Source organism: Phyllostomus hastatus, unplaced genomic scaffold, assembly GCF_019186645.2.
Source record: "Phyllostomus hastatus isolate PE091 unplaced genomic scaffold, TTU_PhHast_1.1 phas_contig_40, whole genome shotgun sequence".
In the NCBI taxonomy this organism is placed as follows: Eukaryota; Metazoa; Chordata; class Mammalia; order Chiroptera; family Phyllostomidae; genus Phyllostomus; species Phyllostomus hastatus.
This window is the reverse complement of record NW_025333872.1, coordinates 89468034-89484913: the sequence shown is the minus strand read 5'-3', so window position 1 is coordinate 89484913 and position 16880 is coordinate 89468034. Positions and strand designations below refer to the sequence as shown.

The following is a 16880-nucleotide window of genomic DNA, read 5'->3' as shown; positions in this document are numbered from 1 at the left end:
GGCGGAAGCAAGCAGGAACCGGTAGGTCCCAGACACTAGGGAGCGGAAAAGGTCACGGCGGCACGGGTCACGTTGTCTGGCAGTCACGTGGACAGGGAGGCTCGCGCACTGCTGAGCCCACAATTCTATGCGCCTGCGCAGTGCCGGGCGCTGGGAGAGGCCTCAGTACTGGAGGAGTGTGGCTTTGGGCAAGGTGAGGCTGCAGCCAGGCGGCGGAAGTTTGCCCCTTTGGCGCGTCCCTCTTCTCTTCCGGCGGCGAGGTTAGTGCACTGCCTTACCCTAGAAATTTGTGTGGTCCTGCACGGTGGTCCCCCGCCTTTGCTCCTGCCCGCCCTGAACCTCTCGCGTCACACGTTTCACCGGAACCTCTGTGGTCCCCTGACAGTGATCTTTGGTCGACTTAGCTGGGAGTTAAAAGCACTCAATCCACAAACAATTACGAAACGCCTTTGAGCCAGTGTATAGAGGTAACTGCAAAGGTAATATAACTTTTGAGTTTAAAGAATTGGAAGATATGTTCCCAAAGATTAGTGCCACTTAGCCATTGAATCATAGTGATAGTGATAGTGTCTTCTTTAGTAGAAAATGTGCCCATGAACTGAGTAGCTGCTTTGTATTTCATACCCAAAAAATACGACCTACAGTGTGCTGGGCACTGTGGTCCGGGGAGACAGGGTATGAACCAAAGACAAAGCTCAATCCTCAGAAACTCAAAAGGGAGAGAGACTACTCTAGCCCTTCCTCTTCTATTTTTCCTCCTAGCATCGTCACTATTTAATATGTATTGTTCCAATTTACCGTGTTTATTGTCTGTCACCCCAGTGTGATGTAAGGTTCAAAAGGTAGGGATTTCTGTCTATTTTCCTGTATTTCCAACAAGTAGGACAGTGTCTACCACATGATAGGAACTCAGTTCACATTTGTTGCACGAATTAACAAATTAAAAATACTAGGTATGCAAGTGATGTTAAATGCAATGGAGAAATATAAAGGGGTGGAAGATAGAGAGTGGTGCTGATTGCGCTTTAAATGCAGTGGTTGGGGAAGACTTCCTGGGTAGGAGGTTTGAGCCGAGGCTTACAGATACCTGGGAAAAGAGAGTAAGAAACAATAAATGCAAAGATCCAGAGGCCAAAGTAACTGCAGCAAAATGAGCAAGGGAAAGAGTTGTAGAAGATTAGTTAGAGTGTGATAAAGAACCAGAGAATGCAGGGCCACACAAGCTATTTTAAGATCTTTGGCTTTTATTTCAACTGAAACATGAGACCATTGTCAAATTTCATACAAAAGAAAGATGTGACCTGACTTACATTTTCAAAGGATCACTTCTGGTTGCTGTGTTGAGAAGAAATCTGTAAGAGGCCATGACCAGAAGCGGGAAAATAAGATAGGGGGCTGTTACAATAATCTTTGGGAAAGACAGCAACTTGGACCAGGGTGGGAGCAGTGTTGATGGTGAGAACTAGTTGGAAAAAAGCCAGTGGAGTTTGCTGATAGATTGGGTGCGGAGAATGAACAGAAGAGTCAAGGTGGACTCCAGGTTTTTGGCTTTAGCGAAGATAAGGATGTGATTGCTATTTCATGAATGGCGGAGACTTTGGGAAGAATAGGATTTGTAGGAAGATTTCAGAAGCTGACTTTTGAGCATGTTACATTTTTTATGTGAAGATGAATATTTGGTATCCATTCATGTGTAGGATGGTATAGAAGACCATGAGATCAGGTGAGATCATCAAGATCTAAGAATAAAGAAGTGGCCCAAATAACTAGCCTTGGCTCATTCCATTTTTGAGGGGTTGAGAAACCAGCAAGAGACCAAAGGTGCAGCCATTGTGGTGGGTGAGTTGTCAGTGTGGTCTCCTAGAAGCCGAGAGAAGAAGGTTCTTCAGGTGGGTGGAGGGATCAACTGTATCAGATGTTGCTGATAAGTCAGGTAAAACAGAGACAGAGAAGTGAGCATTGGACTTAGGGATATGGAGGCTATTGGTGGCCTTGACAAGTGGGTTTTGGTGAAGTGGCAGGAATAAAAGCCTGATTGGAGTGGGTTTGAGAAAAATCAAGAGTTGAGAAGTTGGGGACAGCAAATAAAACTCTAAAAGGAAGGGAGCGCAGAGAAAAGGTGTAGTATATGGAAGGGAAGATGGAGTCAGGGGACCGTGGTTTTTATAAGACGGAAGAAACTAAAGCTTAGCTGCATGCTAATAGGAATGTGCCAGTAGAGACGAGAAAATAAATGGCATGGGAGAAGAGGGAGGAAGAGCTTACCCATTCCTTCTGTAGGCAGGGAAGGATGAGATTCAGTGTGCAGCATGAGGACCTGGCTCTAGATGGAACAGCAGAAGGGATGACAAAGTCTGTGGGCACAGAAGCAATAGGTGGGCAGGTGGCTGATGGCAGAGAGCTTGTAGAAGTTCTCTGTTTTGTCGACCAGAAAGGAAGCAAGGTCATTACTGAGAGTGAAAAGGGAAGAGGAGGCCTCGAAGGTGTGAGGAGAGAGCGGAGAGTAGATGTGGAAGGGACCCGTGGTTAAGATGTTGAGCAGTAGGAAGGCCCACCTGAAGTGAGTGCTCATGATTTCAAAGTAAGCCCAGATGGCGTGCACGGTTGGTCCGTTGATTGACTGGTTGTCTCCAGCCGTGCTCAGCTGAAGGAGTCCAGGCACAAATTAGGTGAATGATACTTAGTTCAGACTGAGGTTATGTCACGTGGGTTAGTGGCAGAGAGAGGAGTGCAAGGGATTTAAGGTGTGAGTGGGGGAGAGATTATAGTGATAGACCATGAAATATAAACTGGGTGTGGAAGAAGTGGAGGGTGAGGGATGGTGAGAAAGTGGTTGTATCATCGAATTGCAGGTCCTGTTTGGGTTGAAGGATTGCTGGAACTGGGTGATGGAGGCAGTGAACGTGAAAGAATGGAAGTGGTGTTTGGAGGGTAGCATGCTTGCAGTTGAGTGTGAGGTTGCGGTTATTGGTATTGACCAGGTGTAGAGCAGCCTGTCCAATAGAAGTGCAGTGCAAGCCTCATATGGAACAAGTGTTCTAGAAGCTTTGAAAGTAAAAATCAATGGATGAAATTAATTTTAATTCATTTCATGCATCCCAATATATCTAAAAACATTATTTCAACAAATAACACAAAAATTATTGAGATAGTTTACTTTTTGTATTAAGTACAGGGTGGGGCAAAAGTAGGTTTACAGTTCATATGAAAAATAACACAATAATTAATAAATAATACAAGAATAGTCTCTTTTACGTACTCACAACTGTAAACCTACTTTTGCCCCACCCCGTATAAAATACAACGTACAGGAGAAATTTTTTCTGATTTTACTGAGCCACATTTCAAGTGCTCAATCGCCACGTACACCTAGTGGCTACTGTACAGCTCAGAGTGTATGAGCCTGAGATGTGTTCTAGTTTTTAACAAAGCCTGAGCCTTTTTGTGTGTTGGGTGCCTTAAATGCGACACCTCTGTTTTTCTCAGCAGAGAGACAGAGAAAACACACTTCTTACTTGTCCTGGAGCTTTTACTTTCTTTGTCTTGGTGCTTCACGTAACCTCCACATGAAGGTAGACTTTAGAGTTTGGAGGTAAGAATTTCCTAGAAGAGAATGGAAGAATCCAGGTCTGTGTATACAATTTTTTTATAAGTATATTCTTCAAAATCCACTGGTGCACCGGGCAGGGAATAGTACTAATTGAAGGTGAACTATAATATCTCACTGGACTAGACTAAGATACAGAATTCCAGCTTGTCGGCGTATTTTGAAAGCAACAGGTTCTGCCCCCTAAGCATCACTGTGACTCGTCCTTGTCCTCTTCCTTCTAACGGAAGGTGGTACAGGGCCGTGGTGACACGTGTTGTGTTTGGATTTGGAAAAGCCGGTGTTTTAATCACACCTCGGCCACTTGCTGACTGTGACCAGCAGTCTCTCTAAGCCCCAGTGCCCTGACCTGTGAAGTGCCTTCTAGGGTGATGGTGAGGTGCACCAGGGCACTTGGTGGGTAGGAAGTTCTCAGCGAGTGATGTCTTCAGCCTCTCCCTAACCCTCTTCTACGTCATTACCAAAGATACGTTTCTCAGACGTACCTTTGACCATGGGAGTCTCACATTTGAGTGCTCTGGCGTCCCCAACCTGCAGAAACTCTTTAGGATCCCTTGTGATCTGGCCACTGGCTCCTCTTCAGTCCTGATCTCTCAGGCCTCCCCTGAAATGGGCACTTGATGGTCAGGTAAACGGAACTGCGTGCCTGGGTGTTTGCTTTGCCCTCTGCCCTATTGAGACCCAGTTCAAATGTCACCTCTGAATTTGTCCTGCCCACCTCTTACCCCAGACACTCCCTTCCCTGGGCCGCACAATAATCTGTGTTATATATTCCTCCTATATTCCTCCGTTTTAGGGCTTATCACATTAGTCTGTCTGTTTCCCCTGCTAGACTGCGAATTCGGACATTATTGATTCATACCTGAATCCCCCGTACCTAATGTGTTATTTTTTTGAAGAATTATGAATTGCCTACCACAGACTTAAAGAGCAAATTATTTTATACTGTGAATAAGGGAGAAAATCACTTACATATACAGTCTGTTTCCTTTTTCTGGAGTGCATGTGTGTCTGTCTGCCTGTCTGTCTGATGTCTGGTACCCCAACTGCCATGCCCACCCCCAGCCTGGAAAGCACCTTGCCCTTCAAGCCGCAGCTTAAATCTTCCCAGGAGCCTTACCTGGCTCTTGTAGAATTGGGCAGGCGTCTTTGGTGTTTCCCCAGTACCTCATATGTAGGCCTTTGGCAGGGCCTAGGGCCTTCCCCCCTAAGTTACAATCAGCAGTTGAAAGCTCCTGTCTCCTCCCAGAGACCACGGACACCACGATGGCAGGACCCCGGTCCTTGCCTGGAAGCACGCCTGGCCCTGGTGCGTTGCTGTCTCACTGTGAAGGCGGCGTACGTTCTGCATAAAGGAACTTCTAAGTAGAGATTTTTAAAAATAGATATGCTGACGAAGTAAATGAGTTCTCATCACTCTGTGTTTCCTCTATCCAGGTCCTTGTCCCGTCAGTAGCTTTGTAACCTTGTCATCGTCCCAAAAGAAGGTCAAAGGAAAAGTGGCAGAAATACTCGGATTCATATTTTAACCTTGGTGGGGTTTTTGAGTTTTGCGTTTTGTTTTTTGCTAGACTTAGGTTAGGATGTACCTGTTTTGCAGATATTTTTTTACAGAAATATGCCTCTTACCTAGGAAAATATGTGTTTATTTGTATTGCTGACACTGTTATAGGTGTTCCCCTTCCAGCCCCCTTTATTATGTATTTTTTTGAAACTCTTTTTAAACTTGACCTTTGAATTCTTGTTCTTTAGCTTGGGATGCGGTCATGTCAGCCAGACTTCTCGGGGCCCTGGCCGGGTCTCGCTGTGTCTTATCAAAAGCCCGCCAGTGCCAAAGAGCCATCCATCGCACAGGAAAACCGCTTAAGGGATCTGAGAGTGCAGCACGTGGCACCCTGACAAGAAGTCGAAACTTGGATCTGTTCTTTCCCGATACAGCCACCGGTGGTCTGACTGAGTCCCAGATTCTGGAAAGGAACCGGAACATGTCAGACACAAACGTGTTCTCTGCATTAAACACTGCACGTTGCCAAGAGGGGCGAGCGCACCTTCCGACCAGGAAGTCGGGTGCTCACTGGAAAGTGACTCACAGACCAGATCTGTTAGGTCGCGAGTGGTTCAGAAGAATACTAGAGAGGCACTACTCATCTGCATCAACGGAAACAATTGTTTCTAAACAAGACTTTCCGCAAATCAAGAGACCACTGAAAGCATCGAGGACCAGGCAGCCGTCCAGGACCAACCTTCCAGTTCTGTCCCTGAACGAGGTAAAAACGTGCGGTGGGGGCCCTTCTGTTCCGTACTAACCATCCACTCCTAAGCAACAGGTCGCACGCAGCCCCACCACTAGTGTGAGGGAACTGGCGACCAGCTCCGCAGCGCTTTCTTCCACATCTCGAGGCCACATAGTAAAACTTGGTCTGTCCAAAGGGAATCAAAATCTTGATTTTAAGAATTCGCGATACTTACAAAGATAAAATATAGGCAGTTAAATGTGAAAATACAGTTTATAGAAGTGTTCGTTATTGGCCTAAGGAAACTTTGAAAAGGAAGGCTAGTATTAAATCCAGTCTAGGACTGGTACTCTAAAAAATGCACCCACTCGAAAAAAGATCAAGCTGTAGGAATTCTTTATTGAATTGATAATAAATTTTTCATAGCTATGCAGACAGGTAAGCATTCATTAGTCCATGGTGACAGCATGGGTGGGAAGAGAGATGAAATGGCGTGTCAAGGCCGAATTTAAAGAGGGGACGGTTTTTTGTGTGGTTTTTTTTTTTTAAGATTTTATTTATGTATTTTTAGAGAGAGGGGAAGGGAGAGAGAAAGAGGGAGAGAAACGTCAGTGTGTGGTTGCCTCTTGCATGCCCCTAACTGGGGACCTGGCCCGCAACCCAGGCATGTGCCCTGACTGGGAATCAAACCAGCAACCCATTGGTTCTCAGGCCCATGCTCAATCCACTGAGCCACACCAGCCAGGGCAGCAGGGGAAAGTTTTTGCTTTCTTATTCTTTGAAAGTTGAAGGAGGTTATTTTCATTCACTTTTACAAAGTATATGGGAATTTGTCAACTATAATCATATCTCCCCTCTAAATGATAAATATTTGGGGTCAGGGTCAAGCCCTTTGTTAACTTTCTTATCTTGCATTATACCTAGAACTGTGCCTTATACTTAGTGTTTATTAAGTTGGAAAGGATGGAAAAGAAGCAAAGGGATTTTTATGTCCGTGCACCTCAACATGTAAAATAGGAATGTAGAGCCCTGGCTGGTGTGGCCCAGCGGATTGAGTGCCAGCCTGCGAAGCACAGGGTCGCTGGTCTGATTCACAATCAGGGCACTTGCCTGGGTTGTGGACCAGGTCCCCAGAAGGGAGTGCCTGAGAGGCAACCACACAGTGATGTTTTCCTTCCCCCCTTCCCCTCTAAAGATAAATAAATAAAATCTTTTTAAAAACTTAAAAATAGGAAGGTAGAATATTTAAAACTTGATCAGGCCTGCTCAATCTGTCAGAAAACAGGTAGCATGTGTGCGTCTGTCTGAAAATCTCAATTCTGAGTAGACCCTAAGCATGTTTAATTTTGTTGTATTTTTTTACCACCTTTGAAAAAGATGTGCATACCATTATTAGTTATCTTCAGGCTGTGAAGTTAGGCACCGATGAATGGTTTTTTTATTTTGGATTCTAGGTTTGTTTAAATTCGTGCATGGTTTCTCTGAACCCAGGATATAAAGGGGAGGGGAGGTGTGTGTGCATGGCCTCACCATTTCTTCCTCCTAGCTCCTGATTTTTTTGCTGTATTGTTTAGATTTGCGATAGTCTGGGAAATTCATTATCTAAGTAACTGAGACAAAATTACATGTAAAAACCTGAATTCATAGCACACAGAGAAAGAGGAAGATCAATTCCCTGCTCTCTTTTGTTATATCTAGCAGCACAGCACATAACCAAGTTTCTTACAAAGATGCTGATGAGGACAAAGATGTCACCCTTTTTTGTGGTTGTCAATTGTAAACTATCAAAAAGGCATTATTTCCCTGGGCTCTTCTTACACTTGGAAGCAATCTTCCTCAATTCCATTTTTATTTTTCTTTTAAGTTTTTTTTTTAATGCTTCCAGGAAAGGATTTGAAGTAGATTTTCAAAATTTAATACAGTTTCAAATGAGATCATAAAAGCATTACATTTACAATAGAGCAAACTGTTGACATGAACAGAGAAATATGTGTTATCGAGCACCTGGTATGAATAACTCATTCAGTTGAATGTGGAGTTCTGAGAAGCCCAATGATTAAAGAAAGGAGGAAGTCCTCCTGGGTTATGTATTTCTTGTTGCCTGGTGGGGCAGGGGGAGAAGGAAAACATAAAAATGTCTTACAAGAACTAACTTCCTCCATCACAAAATTTAAGGAGTCATTTATATCCTGGGTCCTTTATATAGGAGAGATTATGTAACATAATAGATGTCACTTCAGTTGGAGTTTTGCAAAAAACAGAAAAAAATATGATGTCTCTCTAAAAGCCCAGGAAAGTAGTAGACAAACTTACATTTCCGAAAGCCTTTCTGAAGTGATCTGAAATAATACAATGTTGGAACATTACTTTCTGGTGGTCTTTCTTTGCATAGGTGAACACGGTCTTGAAATGTGACTAGGTGTGACTCTCTCCCTGGGGCTGAAGACTACCCCCAATGGAGGGCCACTCTGTCTCTGTGCGGGTGGCACGGGGCTGGCGAATCCTTTGTGACACCGTAGCCCTTTCTGCCCCCCTGGATTGAGACAGGGAGGGACCGTCCTTTGTACCAGAAAGGGGGCATGACTTGTCTCATTCCCCACAAGTGCTCCTGAGCTGGCCCCCTTTCCTCTGCCACACAGCACGCACTCAGAAGGGACGAGGTGAGGTTCGGCACCCTCTCGGTCAGATTCAGCTCTACCTGGTCCTGTTGGCAGAGATCACAACCCACTGAGAGATTCAAACCCCGTTGCACTGGCTCATAACTCATCCCAGCAACGCCCATGCGGCCGGGCACGTCCTGTCCCTCGGAAGTAGAATGCTGGAGCGTGCAGAGCACTGCTCCGAGCTGCCCAAGCCCCGCATGAGCGGGGACTGCTGGAACCCCCAAGGTGGGCTTCCCCATGAACCCCCCAGTGTGTTGTAAATTTAACTAGTGGGTTGTTGATTTTTTATTAATGCAATAGAAAAGGAAGTACAGGAATGCCTTACAAACGGTAAAGGCAAAAAACATTGGGGAAGCTTTTTGTCAGTTCTTGGTGTGTTTGCATATATGCATATGTGCACTGTGTATGTGAAGTGATTTCTCACCATAAGTTGCGGTCAGAAAGCTTAAAACTAAAGCATTGTACCAGTAACATAAAATGTATCTATGTTAATGACATTCACCTACAATGTGTACATAACAGGAAAAGCATGCACTTCTCCCTTTGTAACACACCAGCAACATTGCTGTGATGCACTAATGTTCTTTAGTCAAAGAATGTGAAAAAAATAAACTTTCCTCTTTATGAGAAGGGTTCCTTCAGCACGTGTGATGCTGTAAAACAAGAATCATATATAGATTTCTAGCCCCATCTGCTGGAACATGCTTTCGCTGACCAGGGCGGGGGAAAAAAAAACACATACTGAAAACGCTGTGGTTTTCTTGGCTTTGGGTTGTTTTGTTTTAACATTTTAAAATAGAAAGGCCTAAATTTAGTTCTAAAGTCCAATGACTATTTTTGGCTGCTTTGGCACATTTATTTAAGAATGAATTATTGACCCCATTTTAAAACTTTAAATTTGTGCGATATAAAAACACACAGAGCACTTTATATGTATAAAGTGCTCAATAGGTAGTAATTCACTATAAAAAATTAAGAAAGACGTGTGAAAATGAAAATCTCACAAAGTTGCAACACCTTTAACTAATAGGGGAGAAATGCAAAAACAAGACCCTCCATTGTCCTCTTTTCCTTTACTAAATGGATTTAAATACAGTCTTGAAATTTAAAAGCAAAAGAAGTAAAACTGTAAAATAGATATGTCTTCCAAGTCTAACTGAAAAGCTCTGTGAGTCCTTTGTTAATCGAAGAAGCCATAACTTACACAGAGACTCAGGTTCAAGTCTAAGGATGCGGAAAGTAGTGTGGTAGGCCACACACGCCATGTGACATTGGCCAGAACTTTGAGCCAGACTAAATAGGACATGGTGAGAGAAGAAAATGTGACAATCTTGAGAAAATCTGCAAAGAAGATCTTTGGAATGGCTAGGCGAAAAACAGATTGTGTTTTAAAATGTATTTATAATCTGACTATTTGGAGCTCAGAATACATTTTCTCATGGAAATGACGATTAAATGCTTTGCCTTGCCCCATTTTCGAGAGTGCACAATAGTATACATTTTCAGCACAGATGGGCCTGGTCAGTGTCAGGGGTTGGGGGGTGAAGCCGGTGAGACAGTAGGGAGTGGGCAGAACTGTGTGAGCTGGACAACCCAGGCCCCTTCCTCAACCTAGTCTGTTTTCCCCTTGATCGAAAGATGGCGGAAACCTGGGTTTTGTGTGAAATTGCTCTTTATCGTTGATAGTTAATTCAGATCTTAAAAGCACTATGTGCATCACCTCGAGGTGGGTAGCCCTCTGGCAGCAAGCTTACAGTCCCGATTCTAGAGACAGTCGGGCTCTGCCATTTCAGTCGTTGGGAAAAGACCCCCCAGTGATGGCTCCTGACCTCCTTCCTTGCCCGCTGCCTCCCCTGTCTCCTGCCCTTCCCACTGCAGCCCGAACAAACGAGGCCTGTCGGCTTCGTCAGTCACTGAGGTCGTTCTGACGTCCAGCCTCGTGCACTGTGCTTTTGCTTAGCAAGCCTCAGGAAATTTGCCTAGCCTCCAAGAGGAGGGCCAGCCTACTGTGGCCGTCCTTACCTGGTCTGACGCCTCTTAAGAGGATTCCTTTCTGTCAGCAGCTTAATCTCGTTTCCTGTCAGCTCTTTTTAACTTTGTGGACCCTTAGAAGAACAAATAGTACCAGCAGTTCTAAACCTTAAGTGCATAACTAACGGACTCCGAGGCTCCAGTAAGTATGCTTTGGCTGTGTGGGTCCATATGATCGTTTTTTTACCCTCCTGTGTGACCGTGGGTATCGGCTTCGCTAGAAAAAGAGGGCAATACGTTGATTCATGCTCACCGTGAACAGCAGCTTCAGCTTTGTGTGGCTTTTAATTGTTTAACTGAATTAAAATCATTCTGCTTATGAGTAGATATTTGATCACTTTTAGATTTTTCAGTTTGTGAGTATCCTCCGGTCCTCTGTGAATCCCTGTGCTACTTTTGGAACCACACATTTGAACTGTGTAACAGATTGAAGAAAAGGCAAAGGAGGGTTAGGCCATTTCTTGAGAAAGGGCCCAGACTTAAGTTTCAAAAGTGGGAGGAAACAAGGACTTACTATACTACTCTCCTTGAATTTCATACCAGGAATGGACCAGACAGGGAAGGGATTCAGGAGCGGAGATGAGTAAATCCCAGGAGTAAATTTTGATTTAGTGACTCACAAACCTCTTTTGACCAGTGATGGGCCAAAGCCCCATACATATCAAAAGAATAGAACCAGTAACACTCTGATCAGCAGATATGAAACACAAAGTTATGAACTTGTGAATATTCAGGTGTACGTTACTTAACAGACTTTTTAACCCCCCGTAAACATTGATGGTTTAATAACTATAATCTAAGAAATGTTAAACACCGTGCCAGTCACAGCTCAAAGCCATTGTCATCAATCAGCTCATTTAAACTTACAACAACCCTGTGAAGTGGGCATTATTGTTATCCTGATGTGCTTAAACCAGTCCGTGCATGAACTTTTATTTTTAGCGCCTGTGCCAATAGCTTTTGAATTTTATTGACCACATCTAAAGTGAGAAACATATTTTATGTTACATGCCCCTGGTGACCATATATACATAGTTAGACATATCTAAGTGACAGAAAAAAGTCATAAAATTTATCATTACTATGAATGATGTGCTCTAGTATTTTTTTAAGCTCGTTTAGGCCACTAAACTGATGCAGGACTCAGTGATGGGTTATGAGTTACAGTTTGACACAAACACCGCACTGGGACGTATTCCTAAACCGTGAGTGTTCACACATGCACACAGACGAGACTCGGTGCAGGAACCGAAGCGCTAACCAAACTTGGATGCAGTCTCAGATCGACAGGCTTTTTGTTTAATTATCAGCCAGTAAAAGTTTGGTAATTCCTTTGTAGATTTAGAGTAATCTCTGCTTTTATAATACAAGAGCAATGACAAGCTATTAGGTGACCTTAAATAATAATGTTGCTTTGAAAATCAGAGGTGGAGAGACTTTTTAAACAACATTTCATCCAGGCACCTGTATGCTGCTTTCATCCGCTGTATCTTTTGCTCGGTCTGTGCTTGGGACACTAGCAGGTGGGGAGCGGCTTTCCTTTCAGCATAGCCTGTTCGGTCTTTTTGGCCAGCAGGAGCAAATTCTTTCATAGGTTCAGCTGCAGTCTATCTCCCTGATGGTACTTTCTCCTCATCCTTAATATACCTCTTCTATGAGCCTTTGAAATGTGTGAAAAAATACTAGCTTTGCCAAACGGAGCCCTGTAAGGTGACAGCAACCGTTGCAGACACTTCAGCCACTTGCTAACCTGTGTCATACTAATCTCTCTGAAACAGGACCTGATGCACTGCACAGCGTTTGCAACTGCGGACGAGTATCACCTTGGCACTCTTTCTCAAGACCTGACCTCTCACGGATACGTCGAAGTGACGAGCTTGCCTAGAGGTACATCTTCTTGAACCTGGGGCCAAGTATGTTAAAGTGTATTAGAAAATAATTTTCCTATGATACTGTTTGAAATACGCATTTGCTTACATTTCATTTTCTGTTTAAGAGATTGCATCATAAAAGTGGTGTTGAACTTCTTTGTACAAATGATGTACAAAGATCGAAATTTTTAAAAAATCACAGAGAACTTAGTTCTCAGATTGAAATCAGTAAGATCCATTAAGCTGTATAGCATCACTAGTACATACTTGGGATGGTCAAAGGCCATGACACTTCGTTTCTGGTCTCATTAAAAAGTTGTTTTAGCCCTGGCAGGTGTAGCTCAGTGGATTGAGCACGGGCTGCGAACCAAAGCATCACAGGTTGGATTCCCAGTCAGGGCACATGCCTGGGTTGCAGGCCATGACCCCCAGCAACCGCACATTGATGTTTCTCTCTCTCTATCTCCCTCCCTTCCCTCTCTAAAAATAAATAAATAAAATCTTTAAAAATATATTTTTTTAAAAAAGTTGTTTTAGTATTACTGAAGAACCAAAAAGTTGATAGAAATGTTGGGGAAAACCTTTTAAGAAAAATTTACAAGTACAATCCAGTACTTTAAGAAGATTAATTAAAAGATAAACACAATATTAAAATGAACTTAACTGAGATTAGAGTAGCATCAGGAAGGATTCTTGAGAAAATAGCCTATATTACATTAAAAAATAAGTAACTCGGAACACTTTGAAAATTCATGAAGTTACCTCAGAGTAGCAAAAACAGTAGGTTGAAAATCCTCCTGCTACAGAGAATATTCTTAAAAGCCGTTGACCCCAGAAGAAATCATTGAAATATCATTATGCCTTTTCAGCCTTGATGATCTAAACAGACTCTTTGCTCTATTTGATGGCAAAAACAGACAAAATTGACTTAGAAAAACAGAGCTGTGTCTGGGGCCCCTAAGATAGAAAATTGTCCTTGGCAGTTGGGTAGGGTGGCCTGCGCACTGCGCAGGTCGGGGCTCTGTGGACCATTCTCACTGCTGAGTCTTCCCTTTCCATTTATGGTGCTCTTGCTTACATAGGTGAACGTTACCTTCTGTAGGACTTAGGGAAGTTTGAGTTCCACCAGAAAAGGTAGTTTAGGATTTAGTCATTGTCTGTATCCCCCAGCCTCTACCAAGAATTATGACATTTTGAGGATCCTAATCTTAGGTTAAGAAATTGTATATACTGCCCTGGCTGGCGTAGCTCAGTGGATTGAGTGCGGGCTGCGAACCAAAGTGTCGCAGGTTTGATTCCCAGCCGGGGTACATGCCTGGGTTGCAGGCCATGACCCCCAGCAACCGCACATTGATGTTTCTCTCTCTCTCTCTCTCCCTCTCCCTCCCTCCCTCCCTTCCCTCTCTAAAAAATAAATAAATAAAATCTTTAGAAAAAAAAAAAGAAAAAAGAAATTGTATATACTTTTTCACAAACAGAAGAAAGTGCAACCGTAGAGCATCCAGACAAGGAGATCAAAAAGACTACACCACTGAATTCCATAGAATTCCTACCATAGAAGTTCACCCTACAAAGACAGCTAGCAAAGCAGAACATCAGAAAGTGCAGAAACAAAAAGAGTTACCTAAAATGGGAAGACAGCAAAACCCCTGCAATCAAAAGGAAGGGAAGACTCCCCATTAAAAGAGCTAAATGAAAAGCAGGTAAGCAAACTATCAGATATAGAATTCAAAATAATGGTTATAAGGATGCCCAAGGCACTGAGTGAGAACTATAGCAGTATGAAAAAGAAAATAGAAACTATAAACGAAAACCAGGAAGAAATGAAAAATATAACTTCTGAAATAAAAAACACAGTAAAAGGAGTTACAAGCAGGCTGGATGTAGCAGAGGACCGAATTAGTGAGCTGGAAGACAAGGTGGAAAGAAACACCCAGCTAGAGCATCTGTATGAAAATAGACTGAAAAAATATGAACATAGCTTAAGGGAACTCCAAGATAACATGAAACGCAACAACATTTGAATCATAGGAATACTGGAAGGAGAAGCAAAGAAACAAGGGATAGAAACCCGGTTTGAAAAAATGGTGACAGAAAACTTTCCAAACCTAGAGAGGGGAAAAAAAACATGCAGTTCAGGAAGCACAAAGGGTCCCAGTGAAGACGAACCCAAAGAGGCCTACTCCAAGGCATACAATAATTAAAATGCCAAGTTTTAAAAACAAAGAGAATCTTAAAGGCAGTAAGGGGGAAACCAGAAGTAACATACAAAGGAGCTCCCATAAGGCTAGCAGCTGATTTCTCAACAGCAGCATTTCAGTCCAGGGGAGAATGGCAACAAATATTCCAAGTAATGAAAAACAAAGGCCTACAACCGAGACTGTTCTACTCAGCGAGACTCCCAATTGAAATGGAAGGCGAAATAAGGAGCTTCCTGGACAAAAGGTGGCTGAAAAAATATACCTCCACCAAACCAGCTCTCTAAGATGTGTTAAAGGGACTACTATAAGAAGAGGAAGGAAAAGAGTGAGAGAGAGAGGAATGCAGGTAAAAAAGGGGGAAAAATGAATAAATACCTATCAGTAATAACCTTAGATGTTAATGGATTAAATGCTCCAATCAAAAGACATAGAATAGCTGAATAAATAAGAAAACATGACCCACACACATGCTGCCTACGAGAGACCAACCTCAGAACAAAAGACCTACACAGACCGAAAGGGAAGTGTTGGAAAAAGATATTCCAAGCAAATGGACAGGAAAAAAAAGCTGGGGTAGCAATACTCATATCAGACAAAACAGACTTCAAAACAAGGGCCGTAAAGAGAAACCCAGAGGGCACTTTGTAATACTCAAGGAAAGGATCCATCAAGAAGACATAAACATTGTAAACATATATGCATCCAGCATAGGAGCATCCAAGTATATATGGAAAATCATGGAGGACTTCAAGAAAGATATAGACTACAACAGACTTATACTAAGGGATTTTCTTTTCAAACGCACATGGAATGTTTTCAAAGATAGACCCTATTATAGTACACAAAACAAACCTCAACAAATTCAAGAAAACTGAAGTCATGTCAAGCATTTTCTCTGACCACAAGGGACTGAAGCTAGAAATCAACCTCAAGGAAAAAACTCAAAAACATTCAAACTCATGGAGATTGAATAGCTTGCTATTAAACAATGAATAAGTCAATAGTGGGATCAAGGAAGAAATCAAGAAGTCTCTGGAAACTAATGAAAATGAACACACAACAGTCCAAAACTTATGGGACACAGCAAAGGCAGTCCTGAGAGGGAAGTTCATAGGAATACAGGCCTGCCTAAAAAAGATAGAAACATTTCAAATAAACAACCTAACCCTACAACCACAAGAACTGGAGAAACAAGAACAAAGCCCAGAGTGAGTAGAAGGAAAGAAGTAACCAAGATCAGAGCAGAATTAAATGACATAGAGACTAAAACAACAATCCAAAGGATTAGTGAGTTCAGGAGCTGATTCTTTGAAAAGATAAATAAAATTGACGAGCCTTTAAGCAGATTTACCAAGGAAAAAAGAGGACCCAAATAAACAAAGTCAGAAATTAAAGAGGAGACATTACAACCAGTAACACAGAGATACAAAGGATTGTAAGAAATTACTATGAACAACTATATGCCAAGAGATTTGAAAACCAGGGTGAAACGTACAAATTTCTAGAAAAAATGTCCCAAAACTGAATGAAGAAGAAGCAGAAAGTCTGAAAAGACCAATAATAGCTGATAAAATCGAAGCAGTAATCAAAAAACTCCCAGCACACAAAAGCCTTAGACCAGATGGTTTCACAGGAGAATTTTACAAAACATTTAAGGAAGAGCTAACCATTATCCTTGATACATATATATCCAGTGATATTTACCAATATCACTGATGAGCATAGATGCCAAAATCCTCAACAAAACATTGGCAAACTGCATTAAAAAGACCATACACCATGATCAAATGGGATTCACCCCAGAGATGCAAGGATTGTACAGCATTCACAAATCAATAAATGTAATATATCACATAAACAAAAGGAAAGACAAAAATCACATGATCATATCAATAAATGCAGAGAAAGCATTTGATAATAAGGTGCAGCACCCATTTATGATAAAAACATTCGGCAAAGTGGAATAGAAGGAGCATACCTCAACATGATAAAGGCCATGTGTGAGATACCTACAGCCAGCACCATACTCAATGGGCAAAAACTAAAAGCTTTCTCACTAAGATCAGGAAAAAGACAAGAATGTCTGCTTTCACCACTTCTATTCAATATAGTATTGAAAGTCCTAGCCACAGCATTCAGACAAGAAAAAGAAATAAAAGGCCTCCAAATTGGAAAGGAAGAAAACTGTCACTGTTTACAGATGATATGATGGTGTACATAGAAAATCCTGTAGACTCCACCCAAAAACTGTTTGACTGAATTTGCAAGACAGC

The 16880-nt window shown here is 42.4% G+C and overlaps 1 protein-coding gene across 3 annotated transcripts in view; it reads left to right on the top strand.

The window, feature by feature from the left end:
* Positions 1 to 111: 111 nt before the first annotated feature.
* Positions 112 to 16880, top strand: part of RMND1 (required for meiotic nuclear division 1 homolog) — a 52836-nt gene continuing 36067 nt past the window's right edge. For 2 of the 3 annotated variants that reach the window (XR_006786157.1, XM_045843438.1), the window contains exons 1-3: positions 112 to 260; positions 5360 to 5874; positions 12314 to 12422. Coding sequence is in view for 2 of the 3 variants with exons in the window: in XM_045843438.1 (XP_045699394.1) it covers positions 128 to 260; positions 5360 to 5874; positions 12314 to 12422 (757 nt within the window). In the remaining variant the exon portion in view is untranslated. The other variant, XM_045843439.1, reaches the window with a different exon arrangement.